The sequence below is a fragment of the Parus major genome, chromosome 2, assembly GCF_001522545.3.
Source record: "Parus major isolate Abel chromosome 2, Parus_major1.1, whole genome shotgun sequence".
Classification (NCBI taxonomy): domain Eukaryota; kingdom Metazoa; phylum Chordata; class Aves; order Passeriformes; family Paridae; genus Parus; species Parus major.
In genome coordinates this window covers 105,043,990-105,062,782 of record NC_031769.1, presented here as the reverse complement: position 1 = coordinate 105,062,782, position 18,793 = coordinate 105,043,990, and the positions used below count along the sequence as shown (strand labels likewise).

At 37.7% G+C, this 18,793-nt stretch overlaps 1 protein-coding gene across 2 annotated transcripts in view; it reads right to left on the bottom strand.

Moving 5' to 3' along the window:
• Positions 1 to 18,793, bottom strand: part of TTC39C (tetratricopeptide repeat domain 39C) — a 37,816-nt gene continuing 19,023 nt past the window's right edge. For both annotated transcript variants that reach the window (XM_015617858.3, XM_015617859.3), the window contains 9 exons: positions 18,570 to 18,738; positions 11,401 to 11,494; positions 10,459 to 10,566; positions 9,844 to 9,953; positions 8,988 to 9,111; positions 5,978 to 6,075; positions 4,964 to 5,068; positions 3,209 to 3,247; positions 1 to 2,580 (listed from right to left, as the gene is read on the bottom strand). In XM_015617858.3, coding sequence (XP_015473344.1) covers positions 2,491 to 2,580; positions 3,209 to 3,247; positions 4,964 to 5,068; positions 5,978 to 6,075; positions 8,988 to 9,111; positions 9,844 to 9,953; positions 10,459 to 10,566; positions 11,401 to 11,494; positions 18,570 to 18,738 — 937 coding nt within the window. In that variant the 3' untranslated portion in view covers positions 1 to 2,490. The remainder of the gene's footprint in view (positions 2,581 to 3,208; positions 3,248 to 4,963; positions 5,069 to 5,977; positions 6,076 to 8,987; positions 9,112 to 9,843; positions 9,954 to 10,458; positions 10,567 to 11,400; positions 11,495 to 18,569; positions 18,739 to 18,793) is intronic.

Genomic DNA, 18,793 nt, shown 5'->3' with positions numbered 1-18,793 from the left:
TTCATGTCCACATTTCTTTTAATTTTACTCAGAAATATAAAAGTGCAAGTTCTGTAAATTAACAACATTTACAGTACATCACAATAAATATGCCACCTTGTGACATCTAAAAATTCTAGTTATTTATTTGAAATGAGTCGTACTGAGATAAAAACTGCATCAACATCAACAAAAAATACCTGTCCCAGTAAAGATGGCCTTAATATATTAATTAGCAAGATGCATATTCCATTATTGCTATTAGACCATGCCTCCGAGTTCCAAAGTATAAAAACTTACTAGTTTACACAAAAGACCATTGATTTTTTTTCTCATCACAGGCACAATCTAATATAAAAAATAATTTTGCCATATACAGTGTAGGAGGGTCTCCTACGAGGGCGGTGGGGAAATTAATACAGAAACATACAGTTGTGGTGATTTGCTAAGCCCACAGGAAAGCTGCACAGAGTTATTGAACTGTTACATGAACATATAGTGTCTTTCTATACCCACTCCTGGCCTGGTGAGAACAGGCCTTTTAGTAAATTTACTACAGTTTTCTAGCTACCTCCAAGGATGCAGACTATAAATATCCCAACACAAATCGCATGCAGGTGCTTTGTGTCCTGAACAGCCAAGTCTCACATCATATTTAAGGAGTGTATTTAAAAAGAATTTTGCCAGTAGCTGCACCATTCCCAGTTATTTACCCAGAACAGACTGTCTGATTACAAAACATTAAAAGTCAGATAGGACAAAGTAAGATTTAAAGTACATTAAAGCCCATTTTTAAAATAATTATTTGAACTCTAAGCAGTCACTATATACATATACAATATATCATTTTCTAGTCAATACTTATTTGGATTGACCAAATAAAGTTGAACACTCATTTATGACTCTATTATTGTCTAAGTCAAATAAAAAAAATGCAGTGTAGTACCTGTAACACTCCTAGACTATAGAAAAATAAAATGCTTTTTAAAGAGTTCCTCCTCTCCTTCAGGAACTGCAACAGAAGTGTTAAACTGCTCTAGGAATGCCTTTCATAGCAGAACTGTATCTTTCTAGAGAGAAATGAAAGTGTCTCAACCATTTCATTTGGCCTACCAAACAGGACATTACTTCTCTCCTCCATATCAGTCTTGCTTTGGATGTAACCTCAAAAGCAAATCAATGAAGGTTAGGTGTGGGCAAAGTCTAGAACTTTGGCAGCATGCTTTACAAAAAGCTAAGAAGAAACAACAAAAAAAAAAAAGCTTAAGCTAAGGAACTGTTTAAGGCAACCTGACCAAAGTAAAGATAAGGCTTTTGGATAACTATTTCCAAGGATATCCAGTTTTCTTAGCTTTGCAAAGTAATGTAATTCAACTAACGTTATGGTCAGATTTCCATTCATAAGCTTCTTTAAAAAAATATTTACCTTCCTAGAATATAATATTAGCTGAATATAAAATATAAGGGAATACTACAAATTACAGACAGAAGTAAAAAAAAAAAAAAAAGCTACAGATAAGCACATTGATGGCCAAGTATTAAAAATTATATGTTCATCACAAAAGTTTTAGGCTCTCTGAGGTATTTCAATAACTTAACAGACTTGAAATACTTATACAGAGACTGAAGATATTGTAATATTGATGTAACGACCAAAGCAGATTTGTGGCTTGGCATTTTGTTTGGTTGTGGGTTTTTAAAATATCTTTAAAAGTCACTACTGTAAGGATCCAGTAGTTTGAATGAAAAACATGTAAAATCTTAACATAATATTCAGAATATAAGAGCCGAAATAAGAACTGCCCAAGCAGTAGCTGCATGTCAAAGTATTTGTCTGGAATGTACCAGAAGCAAAGAACCTAAATATTGACATCACTCATATCACAAATATGAGCTGGGTTGGGAGGGAAGGAATAAAGGATAAAAGGGGGTGAGAGGTTTAAAATTCACCATTAGCCATCATGAGGTAACTGGCATAAGCCACTAAAATTTAGTAAGATGTGCTTTTTGTGGCTGAACAGTTTTCCTTCTCCTCCTCCTGTGTACTGGCTGACACTTGGAGAAAAAGGAGTATTCTATTTCCAGCTTCAACATTTAAACCAATTACTTATATTGCATTATTCTGACCAAACCAAAAGTGCTTCTCCTGGCAAATTTTAGATGTAGCTGTTTTAAAAGGTAAAAATCAACCTTGCCAATGTTGTTGAAGTAAATCATGTGCTTGTTTAGGCTCACCCACAGAGTTACAAGTAATTGTGTTCAGATTGGTTTAAACAAAATAAAAAAATGAAGAGTTAAAAACACAAGGTCACTTAACCTTCTTCCTGGTTGATGTACCTTTAGTTAAAATTGTAATGTTTTTACTCAGCTATACCAACTCTGACCATACTAGGAAAGTGTCTCTGGCACAAGTGGTTTTCAGAAGAAAAGCTGGACTTCCCAACAGCTCTTTCTTCTGCTTCATCCTAAAGTGCAGGAACTGTGGGAAAGGATGGCAAGCCTTCCTGTCAGTCACTGTGGAACCACTTCCCTTAGAGAGGCTAAGGCTGCGTGTATGCGGACGTGCAATCTGTTCTCAAAGTCATAGCCAGCAAATTCCTCCTGGAGGGGAAAAAAAACCAAGGTAAAAAACCTCAAAAATATACCTATTAACCTCCTTCACTTCAGGATATGAAGATATTTTTGCTATTAATGCTTAAAAAATAATGTTACAAAAGAGTCCAAAGAAAAGAGGTGAACTGGCAATTGCATGTTGTAATATCCTCACACTACCCACAGCAAAGGAATTATTACAGAAATTCCTAGTTGGTAAAGAGAGCAGACTGGAGTCCATAAAGTTCTGAAAGGTTCTACTAATCCACAAGCTCCAGAAAATCCCAACAGGCCCAAGGCAGGAACCAGTTGGAACAGACAAGGAGTGGAGGACTGTCATTTCCAAAACTTCTGAAGCCAAATATTGGTTGAAAAACTTATCAAGGTTCTAACACTGCAGGTTCTAACTGCTGTCAGTGATATGGGCTCTGTGTGATGGCTGACCTAGCAGCACTTATCTATGGAGCACACATAAATGTGTATCATGCACATTAATGCACATCTATGTGACAGCAGTTGTAGATTACAGGTGAGGGACACCACCACTTCACACCCACTCCCTCTGCCCCAAACCCCTGAAAACACAATCTGCCCTTTCATCTCTGACCGTTAAATTAGAAAATGCCTTAGTTTTTACCTTGGCTTGGAGGAGTAAGGTTTTGCCTCTTGGCACAGTCTACAAAAAGACAAACATTGCATTGGAAACGCATCACAAATGTTGAAAATACTTTAAGTAAATGAGATGGTGAAACCGGAGTAGCATCTCTACCTTTGAAAAAGGTACTGAGCAGACAAAACCCTCTCAAATTAGGAAACTGGAAATACTAAAGAGGCATGAAGAAGCACTGTAATGTATTTCTAGTCTTTTAAAAAAGGAGAAATTACAGAAATTATAAAATCCTATTCCCTTCTCTTTCTTAACCATTATGGAGCTCTAGCACAACACCCCAGCTACTAAATAAAATTTTGTATAGACAGGATCCACTCACCTCTAGTTCTAGCTCTCACTTTCCCCTACCCCATCCCACTTTATTGAAGTCAAGCATCATTTACCTTCTCATTTTCTGAGTGCCACAAGAGGGAGTTTCCTCCACATCCTTCATATGCTAAACGCTACCACAGCTCCTCCAGCTGAGGCTTGATCAGCCTCAAACACCCTACATGAGGCACATTCAGCTAAAGGAAGGACAGAAGGACTGCTCTCACATTCTTCAAATCTTAACATACCTTCACTACCCACCACATTTTGTTTTGGGTTTTTTGTTGTTGTTTTGTTTTTTTTTAGTGACACTAGACATGATCAAATTTAAACATAAATGTGGAAAGAAAGGCAGCAGGAACATTATGGAACTCAGACCTTCTTTCCAGGCTTCAAAGCCCAGCTCTAAGTCAAAGGACAGGATGGTTTTCAAACAGAAAATTAGTTTTAAAAGCATTTTCTAGTTCTATCCTTTGCCATGATAATTGTTTTTAGTGAAAGATTTTCCTCTCCTTCCACCTTTAAGGGGATGGTTCAGCTCAGCTATCTAAACCTGACTGAAACTAAACATCAAAACCAGCTGAAAACAGAATCTTAAGAATATGAGATACTATCAGCCCAACTACTTCACACACTACATACAGTGAAGTGGGGGGGTTCAAGTGACTACCCTGTAACCACTTCCTCTCTAACTTGCCATCTGATTAATGACACAAGGTGGCATAACTCCAAGGACTGGAGTTACACAATTGAGGAGGGAAACGGCACCAAGTGTGCTGCACAAGTTGCTCTGGTTTAAGGTAATCTGAGGTAGGGTATGTGCAAAGACCTGAACAATTAATTGTACCATCAGCCAAGCCATTTGGGCAATCTGAAAGCCAGGTGAATGATCATCTTCCTCATCCTGGAAAACAAAACCTTCACTACTCAGAGTGGAAGTCAAAATGCCCACACAAACAGCTTTAATGGAATTTAAATGACTGAGAGAAACCCACTTGCTATTTTAGGAAGGCATCAAATTCTATTTTGGAGAGGATAAGTACAGGTGAACTTTGAATGGCATTCAACAGGATATTAAATAGATAAGAAAAGGACCATAGGCATCTACCACACTAAATACTACCTGTGGACAAGAAATCCCTGCCTACCAAGGGCATTCTGGTCAGGCCTTTGTTGCCACCATCAGCAGGAACACTCTCAATATTAAAAAACTTTGTGGCCTAAAACACATTCCATTTCTTGGATTGAACCCCCTTCCCCCACAAAGTTGTAAGCTTCTTTGTGGTAGGTATAAAACAAATTTTTAAAACTTAATATGCACAGTCACCTACAAGCTTTGTTTCACTCATTGCATAGTGGTATGTTGACTCCTTCCACTACTTTTCTAAGTTTAAAAATAGGTCATGCTATTACCTCTGGATTGTCTAACAGGATACAGCCAAGTTCATAGCAAGCATATGGCTGGACATACAAGTTGCTTTGACGGCAGAGTTCATCTTTAGCAGCTCGCTGAAAGTACTGTGAAAATGAAAGGGGAGAAAAAAGAAACCAAAGACTGTAGAGGTACATTAAAATTGACTGGTTGTTACTTCCAAAAAATGCAGAAGCACAATTCAACTTTAAGCTGCAAAAACTAGCCAAATCTAAAACGAGAATGCATTAAAAATTTACAGTGGTATAGCTTCCTAGATGTTTTCACCAACACTACTGTATCAAAGAACAATTATTAGTGTGGATTTTTACCAAGTATTATAGTGACTGATTCAAGAGTTTTCCAGCTTCCTATTGAAAAAAGATACTAGCTCTAACAAGAAACTGTGACATCAAAGATGAAGTACCCAAATTATTTTAGGTATGTTTGAGAGAAATGGGGCAGGGGGAAGGGTGTAAAGTCAGTATCTTGTTGCTTATAAGAACAGCATTCTATTCTGGGGAGGAAAAAGGAGAGTTCTATCTACAGATGAAAACATGGAGTGGTGACAAAATTATTTTTTGGTATGTGCTAATAACCAAACCCCTCTCTCTGATATGTCCAGAGAAGAAATAGCAAACCTGTGCTTTCAAAAGGTCAATCTCCAAGATATTAAAAAAAAAAAAACCCAAAAACTTTCTTTGGTGGACAAAGTACATCTAGCAGAGCAAGAACTTTTCTCTTATTCTTCCCAGCTTCCCCTTAACTCTTGTTACTACTTTAACTGCCATGTTCATTCAACAAAGCCAATTACTTTCACAGCACAGAATATAATGATATGTTAAATCAGAAGATTTTAAAAGAAACTTCTCTGTTAGAATTCACAAACCAGAATGATCAATGGCACTGAAAAACTAGTAACTTTCTTAACACTCTTACTCAAAAGTATTCACTGTTTCTAAAATAATAGTTTATAAAGTAGGAATAATGGTGGAAATTACCAGTTAACTACTTACCTGAACAGCATCTTCAGAATTTCCTAAACATTTGTGTATGGCACCAAGAAGCAAATTCCTCAAACCAGCAGCTGATGGATCATCCACATCATGACAAGCTTAAAGAAAAGATTCCAGTAAACCAAATGAATTGAAATACTTTCTTAGACAAGAACTGTGATTTACATTGTATTTTAGTCTGATATTTAAATTGTACCAGAAAAAGGAGATGCTAGTAACATTAAGAGAAAGGCAAGCAAGTTGTTTTCTTTTAAATACAACCCATCCTGTATGAACCTCATCAAGAAATCCATCACTCATGAGAGCAATTCCTAACAGGAATGAATCAAGTCAAAGGCAGTTGGTGTCTTACTCTCACAAGAGAAGAACTCATCTCTACTGGTCTCTGAAATATCCACTAAAAGGTAAAACTAAGGAACAATAATTTCCTTCTGGTGTTACAGTACACTGGTTTGTCCCACATATTGAAAGAAAAACACACAGTCCAAGTTAGAAGGAACACAGGGCAAGCAATTCAGACAAACCTGATTTTTTGTGAACTGAAGCCAAGTGACAGACGCACACAAATCTGTACTGGACTTAAGAACACCCAGACTAGGGTGTTTTGGCATCACAATTCTCAGTGATGATGGGAGGATAAGGTTAATTTGCCAGACCTTAGCTGGTCCACAATCTGGGGACAGACTGTGCCTCAGCTGAGTAGTGCTCCGTTTCCAGGAAAAACTGAATCTTTCTAAACAATTCTTTCTAAACCAACCAGACTCTATTTTGATCAAGCTTGTTAGTGCCAGCTCTGCTAAATCAAGGCAAGTTCCATGAGGAGCCATTTGCACTTGCCCACACCAGCACCTCTAGAAAGGAGAGAGTACAGGGCTTTTTATCCCATAACTGCTGTGTCTGGAGCAGTGTAGCTCCTTAAACATTTTGCCCCACAGCATAAACCCTGCCAGAGCTTAGCCAACTCTGCATTCACAACACAGATAATCCACAGCACAAAGAAGCCACCTATGGATAACTGTAAGATGGCTTCATGAAGTATTTGCATTGTCAGCTCTCACGTGGATTAGTCTCATGTTACTCGGCATTTTACTTACAGAGATGCAAGTGGATACAAATTAATTCCTTTAAGTCAAGTTTTAGCCCTGTGGAAAAGCCTGGAACTCCATCCCAACAAATTACAATCCAATTGTTCATGACAAGAGGAAACAAATGTGGGCAAAAAAAACCACCCCTGTTACTCATGTTTTTGAAATACACATAAGGTGCAGTGGTAATACTGCACAGAAAACTTTCAAATCAGGAATGGCTGATGCAAACATGTTTGTCAGTGTCAAACTTAAAAGCAGTGTATCTCTGAATTTGAACCTATACTGCTATTTCACATTAAAATATGAACCACTGACTGGAAGCTTACAAAACGAGACCTATTCTGCCTCTGAGCGTGTAGAAGATAATACAAACTCCTTACATCTTCTAAAACTGACTGCTCTGAAGGTAAATGATAGCCAAAAAAAATTCTAATTTATTTTGATGTAAGTAAATCTGATTTTAAAGCCTACCATTACCTCTGTGACTAGAAAACTAGGGATCTGAATATAACCCACTGCCATCATGTAATTTAAATGGACAAGTCAACTCAAATTAAAACTGGAACTAACGCTGCTACTAGTCCTGACTCTTGCATTCAGTACCTGAGTTTTCTAGCTTAACATTTCACAACTACAAAAAAAAAAAAAAAAAGGCATCCCATGGCAGACATTTTTTTGTTTTATTTTCTAAATGTGCAAGTAATAATCAGAGGATTTTAGAATGGTTTGGGTTGAAAGGGACCTTAAAGACCATCTAGTTCCAGCCCTCTGCCATAGGCAGGGACACCTTTCACCAGACCAGGTTGCTCAGAGCCTCGTCCAGCCTGTCCTGTAACACTTACAGGGATGGGACAGCCACAGCTTCTCTGGGCAACCTGCTCCAGTGCCTCACCACCCTCACAATAATTTCTTAATATCTAATCTAAATCCACCTTCTTTCCATTTAAAGTCATTACCCCTGTTCCTGTCACTCCCTGCCCCCGTAAAAAGTCCCTTGCCAGCTCTGTCGCAGGTCCCCTTTAAGTACTGAAAGGTTCTCTAAGGACTTCCTGAAGGCTTCTCCAGGCTGAACATCCCCAACTGTCTCAGTCTATCCTCATAGGAGAGGTACTCCACCCCTCTGATAATCTGTCTCTCCTCTGGACCTGCTCCAACAAGTCCATGTCCTTCTGGTGCTGAGCACACCAGTCCTGGACACCACACTCCAGGTGGGATCTCACCAGGGCAGAGCAGAGGGGCAGAGTACCTTCTTGGACCTACTGGCCACACCCCTTTTGATGCAGTCAATGGGCTGTCAATGCACATTTACAGGTCATGTTGAGCTTCTCTTCCATTAGCTTGAAACTGTTTGCAGCATGCAAACATGAGTGATTGCTGGATGGAGTGAGAAGCACTGAACACTTCATGATACACACTGCTACCATAAACTTCATGTGACAGACACCTAAAGTCAGCTGGAGACTAAGGAAGAGGCAATCATTCACCACTAAGAAGGTCCCAGGACAAGCAGAGCACCTCCCATGTCACAGATAACTTTACAAGCTACCTATTTCCTCTTAGAAGAAAACTGACATGCAGGAACGAATAGGTAGTTTTAACTTTTTTTCAATTTTGTTGCTAGGTTTAAGTGAGTTACATTTTGCTCAGTGACTTGGAACAGTAACTATCATGCTATTGTTTCATTTTAAACAATGATTAATGAAGTTATATGCAGCAGGCAGTTACAACTTCTCCCAAAAAATTGCAAAAATGTAGCACTAGGCTGAGTGGTCATTATTCTTTTGTTACTCACCTGTATTTTGCTATGACACATGCACATGAGTTAAAATTTTCATGCTACTGCAATTAGCTGTTCCACACAACAGCAAAAAATCCTACATATCATTAAAATGCAAATAAATAAATCAAGGAGCCATATATACCTTGACTCATGTGTTGTAAGTTCGAGAGGGAACAGTTTGGAAGGGCTTTCCATAAGTATAACACTTCAATGGATGCTAGGACACAGAGCTCTTTGGTTGGCACTTGTTTCCTAAATCTATCTGCCTGCAAAGTGGGAGAAAGAAGGAAGGGAGATCTATAATTCGTTCTTTTAGAGGGAACATGATATTCAAAAACAATGCATCACAAACACTAATTTTAACTGATTTATAAAGTCACCCAACAATTTTATGAAAATAAAGTCAGCAGTAACTTAGCTTAAAGATTTTAAGACTAAAAATCAAAATCTTTCAACTAATTAAAGGGCTTATATATTGATCAAAATTATAACCTCCTTGTGTGCAGCCTGACTGGGTTTTACTGTATTTCACAGTCCCAATATACACTGACTGGACGTGAAGACAATACCATCTGCAAGATCATCAGTTGAGAGCTATTTCCTAGACAACTCCTAGCTCTCAAAAACAACTAAGGCTTTCACAAACAAGACAAGATAAAAAGGAGTAAGAAAGGCAAAGCTAGAAGGAAAATTACCAAAGCGACTACAGTATCATGTATTTTCATCTTTAATAATTACTTACAGAGTAAGTATTAAAGTTATATTATTATATAATATATAATATATATAAAGTTATATTATTAGAGTTATAGAGTGAATAGCTAATTCATTTCTTTTGTTAGGTCCTTCCAATGTCACTATTCTTTTTCCAACCCATTCCTTCCCACAAAATCTACAGAAGCAGCACAGCAGAAGAGATATACAACCTGCTAAAGAAAACACCGAACTAAGAACTGTCATCACTGTTCCAAAACAAGACAGCCCATGCAAAAACTAACCTTTTTCACTGAAAATTGTTCAATCTGATTATTTTTTCTTTTGAAAAGCTTCTGAACTTCCTTGAACACATTCTGAGCACCACTGACATCACCAGTGGCTCCTTGACACACTGCAAGAACACAGAAACAAAAATACATTGACAGTACTGTGATATGAAACAGGAAAATCTAAGATTTGACATCATATGGTCACAGAGAAAAACCTCCACACACTCACCTCCAGAAACTGATCAAATTATCAAATTTTATCCAAAATTATCCAGGATTTGACCAACATGGTAATGTCAACTCCCACAGGTACTGTTGTGTTCATTAAAAACTCAGTACTACTTTTTATATCCATTAAAGGAAGTAATACCACCAAGCTTGTAAAGTGGTAATAATTCTATCTACGTGGAGAGGGGTGTACAGACAGGCAGGTACATGTATGGGCATGCAAGTGTTCATTATGGAAACAAACACAATTGTCCAAGTCAAGCCTGGCACAAAGTTGCATGTGCAGCAGGCAGTGTGGAAAGCACTACATGCGCCAGCAAGTTTCCCAAAAGAAAACAATGCCAAAACCTTACCACATCACTGACTTACCATTTACCCAACACCCCTGGGTATACTCACCTGCTGTTAAATAAGCATAGTAGCACTGGGACCACCTGGATTCATTTTTAAGCCTTTCAAAGGATTCAAACGCATCTTTGAAGTTCATTTCTATCATGCTGCACCAACCTAAAAGCAACACTGATTTAATTTCAGGGAAATAATAGTAACTCAAACCTGGTGTCAACATTATTGAAACACACAGTTCTGCCGTGCTTGTTTTGTTATGAGAGCTGGAGCACGTTTAACAACTATAAAAGTAACTGGAAAATTAAAAACAAAACAAATTATGTACATTTAAAGTCTGGTTTGAATTTACGGGGACATTTTGAATTAGAAGATTCCATAGGAAATAATGAAACCACATTTCAGAGCAGGAACAAAATTATACCTCAAAAGCTCTCATTTTTAAAATTTAGATATTACATTTTGTAGAATGCTGAAACTTACAAAGCTACTACTTCTTCCCTTATTATTTTCTACTGTGACAAGATCCCACTTGAAGCAACCTATCTTCTCCACTATAAAGACTTGTATGCAAATTAAGACCATATATCATATCCTACTATTGATAAAAGGAAATGAACATGAAATACAGACCCTGAAAATGGTGAGGCTTCACTAAACTGATTAGTTTCTGGCATAGAAATGCTGACTCTACACACAAGTCAGATGTATTTTTTTCTAATTTTAAATAATACTTAATAGATTAACAGTTTGCCCTTGATTCCAGAGTCTACTCTCTGGTTTTCTATCACCTTGTACTTGCAGATAATTTTATGATGAAGAAGTGTTGAATTCTACTTGTCTAAACAAGATTATTACCATAATCTATCCAAGACAAAGGCCAGTAATCTAAAACCTTTTTTAAAATCCTAGTAAGAAGTCTCCAGTTTGTTTACTGAAGCTGCCAGTCAAAACTTGAAAGTGAGCTATTTATGGTGCAAACACATCCAACGTTACCTATTTCATATAAGCAGACGTGTTGAATCTCCCTTTGGTCTGTTGCAAGTTCCAAAGCAGTATGGAATGAGGTCAAGGCACTATTAATTTGACACTAACAAAAGTGAAAGAAAAAGAAAAAAAATCAGACACCTGAGATTTAAAAGTTGCTGGATAATTTAATTGAGATAAAGAAAATAATTCATATTTCTTTTAATAGGTAGTTAATAAAAATTAGAGGAGTTTAATAGTGTAGTAGCAGCTGGGTCAGGCCATGTCTCAATCTTCAACCTTAAAAATCAGTGACTGTATTCCTGCTATGTGCTATTAAGTCCAAAATTCATTGGGTTTGTGAAGTAAGTTTTTAAGTAATCTCACTTCTACCTGTACTAGTCATTCCACCATTAAAAGTCATATTTTTAGCATCTGCCAATTAAGTTCAGTTTCCTGTACAAGAGACACCTTTAGTGTTTGATTTAATTTATTTTGAACTTTCCAACCTCTTCCCATATCCCCCAGAAACCCCTTTAAGCAACAGTTAATAGAGAATTCATAAATGCTGCATGACATGTAATAAGAAAAAAAAGCATATGAGAGAAAAACCATTTTGATAAAATCATTAGCTAGCAACAACTTAGAAAAATGTCAGCTCTTTTTGCTAAGAACTAGAATGATAGTTCTTTTGACTACATGGTTTTCCCAGTCTGGGATGGGACTTCCCCCTATCAATCATTATTGGGGGAGTGAAAATCAGTATTTAATTAGTTTTAAACATACTGTATATTCCAATACAGCCTATACCAGCTTTAATACCATTCCTGTATTTATTATCACATACATTTATTATAATTTATACAACAGAAGAATTTTTAAGCCACTCTCTGCTGACTAAGCATTTGAGCAAAAGAAACCCTTGAAAATGCAAATCCACCATCTATGCCAGCATAACTGAATTCAAAAATTCCTACAAAGATCTGCAGCACTGTAGCTTAAGTCCAGGCACACACAGAGCTCTGAAATGATTGTATCAGTTTTCCTCCCTTGTCTCATCAGGGAAAACTGGTTTAGTTGCTAAGGAATGATTTAACTGTAAATAATACACACTGCATCAAGACAGCACAACTGCCTGCACAGGGAGCCACAGCTGTATCAGTATAAACACTGTATACTTAGAAAGTACAACAGTGATTGAAATAAGATGCTTGTTGGCAAGGCAGAATACAACACAGAAAGACAGGTGAGTTATATTTGCCCTCAGAATTGTCAGTAAGCCTGGGCCATGCACACTTGTTCACTGATGCTGTATCACCCCAACACAACTACCTGGAAAGGGCCAGTCTTACAGAAAAAATAAAATAACATCAGTTTAGAACGTTATTTCTATGCTAGGAATTAAAAATCTCTGTAAATCTGTGTTTTCAATGCTTCTGAGGAAAAAAAGAAAAAAAAATCTGGATATTTAGTCCTCTTCAAAGATATACTGCCTTCTAAACCCCTAACCATTCTGAAATAGAAATCATTTATTCCATACAATGACTACAGGCCCTCAACTCATTGTCTACAATGCTGTACACCTGCCTGGGGCAGCACAGGAAATACCAACCACCTGGAAATATACAAGTTCAGATTGTTGAATATTCAAATCTTCTATAACCCACCTCTCTAACTCTCTAGATCTCTCAAGTGTTTTGACATCTGCCTAAGTTTTCCTTCAGCATCAAGCTCATTCAAGTATGTTTCAGAGACATTCATTAATAATTGAAGTTTCAATCATCTCCAGGGATTGCAGCAACATCCTGGAAGATGAATTACTACTCTTGGTGTTAATACTTAAATTAATTACTATCTGTTTACTGTTTAAAAGAACAAACAAAAAGAATTATTAAGTCCTAAGAGTCTAAGCATAACATCCTGGCTGCACCTGAAATTGATGTTTTTCAACTTTATAAATACATAGACACACACATTTAATTCCTTCAATAGACATCGCTCATGTTTCTCTTGGACATAATATAAAGACAAAAAAAGATGAACCTTAAAATATGTAACATACAGAACTACAAAACCATAAAGAGGACTTATCAACCTAATGTGAGAAGCCTAGTCTTACATTTCTGGACTTCATATTAAAACTGAAAGCCCCAACCCAACAACTAAGCATCTACAGAGCTTACCAAGACAAGACGGCTTCTAATGACAGCATACAATTCCCTAGAGTTGTTCTGAAATCTCAGGACACTTTTCTCCTCCCAGAACATCTCTGTTCTCAACTACCACTCTGAATTCATAAAGATTTTAAGAAACCATGCTCAGAAACAAGGGAAAACCAAAAATCAACTTCTAAAAGCTAACAATTTATACCAGAGGACACTATATGGGTGTTTTAAAGCCTACACTTTCTATTCCTTAACACACTAAAACCCATTTTTCCTTAGACAAGTCACAAAATCAAACTAGAATAAAACTAGGATACTGTACTTTATAGCAAAAAGTAACTAGAAAAGTCAGCACATTTCCTGAAAATAAACCTTGACATTACATGTCTTCATTTTTATTTTTTTTTACTTTAGACATCACTGTGATTGTCTTCCAGAAAGCTCATTTAAGACTTCTCAATGTTCGCTATTACTCTTGTCCTCAGCCTGCTTTTCTATACCACAGCCTCTCACCCCTAAATAAGAATGAAGGTGCTGATACTATAACATCTACAAAAGGTAGCTAAAAAAGCAAGAGTGCTTGTAGACACTACATTTAAGCACATGTTACCACAGCACATTTTCAGCAGCCTGCTCATCAACCACAATTTAGCACACCTAAAGCTACCACTGGTGTCAGCTGGAGTATTTGGTACTTTTTCCTTCAGACTATTTACATGCACCTACACCAATGGAAAATATGGGTCAAACCTCAGAACCTGAGGGATTTTTTTGCAGCCAGAGATTTCCTGTTTTTAATATATACCTATACATATATATATTATATATATAATATATACACACAGCACACACACAGGGAGTGAGTTCCTAATTAAAGCAAAGCCAACCATGTCCAGTTCATGACTTTTTCAAATACTTTATTTTCGCTTTATACCCTTATTGCTCTCCACATGAAGCTATCAATTTATTAAACTACTGTTGAGGGGTATGATTTTAAAAGATTTTAAACAGTGTTGCTGACTAGGGAAGAAAAAAAAAAAAAGAAAAGAGAAAGCAAAACTGGAAGATGAAAAGCAGAAATGGGCAAGATCCAGAACACCACCTCTCACTGCCCTCTCCCATGCTACTTCCATGTCCATCTTCCACTACTGGCTACAAAACCACACCTGAATAGTGTTAAGTCTTGGTTTCAAAATTAAACTGGTGTGTATTAACATCATTCTAGTATCAGACAATACACATTTAGAATGTGGGTGGCAATATTTTTACTTTCACAGTAATAAGAAATGGAGTTTCTGGCTGTGCCTGTGGACCTCTTTCAGACCAGTGGGTTTCAGCCATTATAATACCAACTCTATTTTTATGTACCTTTTAGGCCTAAGTATAAAACATAATTCTCACTTGTTTGCAGTAGTTTAAGCTTACATGAAATATCACTACCAGCTTTAAAGGTAAGTTATTTCAAAGATAGAAATTGTCAGACCTTGACAAAGAAATACTTGTGAGGATGGAATACATACCAAATTATATATTACATATAATCACAAATCAAGCACAGAAATGTCCATAAAAGCAGCCTTAGTGAATTAAACAAAATTCAGTAAAAACGCTACTTCTAATACACAGTCTCTTAACCTACTCTTTGGAAAGAAAAAAGACATTTGATCAGCCTAGCAGTGCAACCTTTATCTTCCTGGTGCATTTTCATTCCAGTCTCCCCAGATCATCCTTCTTTCCTTTCCCTTAAATTGCTCAATTCAATAGTTTCCAAATGCTTTCAGACTTTTTCCTCAAAAATGTGAATCCAGAAAAAAAAAACCTGACAGATAATCTGCTCCACATTTATTGCACCTGTAAGGCTACTTCTTTGAAAACTGAAGTCTGCTAAGGGTTTTACTGACTAATATCCATTCATGCTTTTTGGGGCACAAAGCATTATTCAGTCCCATGCTGTTCATTTGTCTTTTACAGACAAGAAGGTTTCAGAGAGATAGTGCTTTCTCCTTGACTGCCTTTCTTGGCAATTTCCCCCTTTGTCAGATTTGTGTCTCACTGTCCAGTCCTGAATTACTGCTCCTGCATTTTGAACGGTTTCCCTGTCTCCAGGTGTCCATGGTGTGAACAATGCTCCTTACTTGTTTTTTCTCCATAGAAAAGAAAAGACACATACATACAGTATGAAGGTTTCCTAATGGAAGCTGAATATACCATCAGCTGAAGGCTACAAAAAAGCAAAAGGAAAAAATTTGATAGACTGAGTGCTAGCAGGCCCTAACGCAAACCCTACAACCATAAATGGAACACACAAGGTCTTCTGAGTAACATCTAAGGGGCCTTTTATCTACCTGTACTATTATATTATGTCATAGAACTGCTAAGAGATGACAGATGTAAAAGAAGGACTCTAAAGTAGATAAGCTTCAGCTCAAGGTATACTTTTAAGTGCATATACATTAAAATACAATTCTGGTAAGCCACCTGGAATAATATCCTATGCCCACTGGAAAGAATTTAAACCTACCTATGCACTAACAGTTTCAAGGAAGGCCAAATAAACACTTCCTAGGCTTTGCAGGAGCTCTTGGAAGCGAGGAGGAAATTACAACTCAGCTTATTAGCCTGTAACGTGAGTGTCTGTGTACGTCTGGTTCAGAATCACAGAATCGTTTAGGTTGAAAGAGACCTCCAAGATCAGTCCAATCCTTAACCAATCATCACCTTGGCAACTAAGCCACGGCATCAAGAACCACATCCAATCATCTCTTGAATACCTTCAGGCAATCCCACCACCTCCCAGCACAGCTTGTTCCAATTCTTAACAACCTTTTGTTCAACTAAATTACTGCTGATGTGGAACTTTAATCTCCCCTAGCTCAGCTTGAAGCCATGTCCCTCATCCTATCACTCACCGCCTGGGAGAAGAGGCTGATCCCCAGCTAGCTACAGCCTCCTTTCAGGCAGTTGTAGAGAGGCCACCCCTAAGCCTTCTCTTCTCCAGACTGAACAACCCCAGCTCCCTCAGCTGCTCCTCAAAGGACTCATGCTCCAGACCCTTCACCAGTTGTGCTGCCCTTCTCCAGACACACCAGCAATCTCAATGTCTGTCTTTAATTGAGGGGCCCAGGACTGGACACTACTCTAGGTGTAGCCTCACCAGTGGCCCCTCACAAGGGGACAGTCACTGCCCTGGTCCTGCTGGACACACCAATATGCAATGGATGCTGTAAGACCAATGCCCAGATTCAGGACACAGGTCATCACAAGTGTGTTGTGCAGAAACCCAGTGCAGCTCCCCATGCCATTGCCACCAGTCACATTCCTTCCTTCGCTATTACACCAACAGCCTTTAAGCAAATTAAGCTGGAAAAGTCCTAACAAAATCTAGAAGAGACCAAGACACTGAACAGGAACATTTGGACATAGCAAAACCTCAGTGACAGAGCACCACTGGGAACAAAGAAATGATGGGGGGGAGGGGGAAGAGGCTGCTGAATGGAAAAGCTCTCATGAAAACACACACATGGATAGACAGCAAAGGGACATTTTAATTCCTGCCAGCAACCAAAAAGCTTTCTGCTGACTAAGGGCATGGCTACACAGCATAATGCACAGCACTCTGCTTGCCTGAGCTACTGACTTAGTTAACATGGCCATGCTGTCGCCATTCACTTGGAGCTAAACTTCACTGTCTCCATACAGTATTTGTGCATTAAATAATGCAGTAAGATTACATTTAAACAGCTCTCCTTCGAAATATTGCAGTTCTCCAAAAAGGGACTGACTACACAAAACTGCTACTTATCCCAAATATATCCTCTTTCTTTACACATACACTCCATTTATTAACAATTTATGCTTAGACTTTTGCCATAACTTGCCCTGAAAGTCAAAAGAATCATTTGAATTTTATTCCTTGTCACATTAAAATACGAATTTACACCCTGCATTCATTGTGTAGTTATTCCCAACAAATTTGATTTTTACCATAAGAATGGAAGAGGCATATAAATTAATAAAACCCACTAAGGTCTTTCCTACTCAGACAACAGCAATACTTTCTCAAGACTGACAACTTGCCTGTGACAATGTAATTTCCAAAATGCACCACTGCTTTCAGAAAGACAGCAAAAAAAGAAAAACAACATTCAAATCCCATGCAGGGGTATGCCTGCAAATCTGAAAGGGCACCCTTCTCTGAAGCCTGTTCCTCTGTTATGTTACTACCTCTCTGAAAATACTGAGCTACATCTGAAAGATTTAATGGCAAATCTAGCAAGGAACGGCCATCAACATCTCAATTAGCTCTTGTAATTATAATGTTGACATGAAGGGTTTGAACATTCTGGGCTTCTGCTTTTGTGTTAGGTTTTCTGGTTCATGTAATTGCTCAGAAAATATTCTGGTCTGATAAAAGCAGCAGCTAGGAGTTGAGTAGTACTTCAAACAGATTCTTAGAGAATAATTCAGCCAAAATCCACAAGGTTGCTGCAGTGTTTGAATAATGCTTTGCAATAGCATTCAAACACATTTTCAGTGAATACATTTCTGTTCAGGTCAGAGCTCACTCTCAGTAACAGAAAACAAAACATCCTGGTGTGACCTCTGAAAACCAAAGTGGTTATTTGAGGGAAACTACTGCAAAGAATTAGCTGTATATGAGCAATGCACAAAACCAAGAGGAAGATAAATACCATGTACTCAGCAGATAATACTCAATTTTAGCTTGACAAGCAAAACTGAAATAGCTCAAGAAATCTGAGTGGCCAAATGCACTTCCTTTTAGCAGAGTTGCAGAAGTATCAAGTAGCTGAAAAAGAATTTCAAAATGTTATTAATTCAGACAGACCTAGTAGAAGAGCAAGTTTTGCATGTGAACTTGAAACTAGGAAGGACTTAATCCAATCTTTCTTATCTTTCCATGTACCTGTATCTTTAGTCACAATCTGCTGAAGCTTGCACAGTTCATTCACATCACAAAAACTAAAGAAACAATCAGGAGGAAAAATCAGTCTAAAGAATGAAAATATGCAATACCTCTAATCGTTGTATCCTTCCCTTGAAGAACATGAACAGAGAAGAATTTGGATAAGCAGATTCTTTCTTGGCAAGAATTTCTTTTGCCTCCTTCAACCCTGCCTTGTTATCGCTGCCATCAAGGGCAAAAAAGGGACGAACAACTGTGTGGTACCACAACAGAGCTAATCTAAAAGAAATAGAAGAGTAAAAAGGATTACAGCTTGTAAACAGAAATTTAAGGA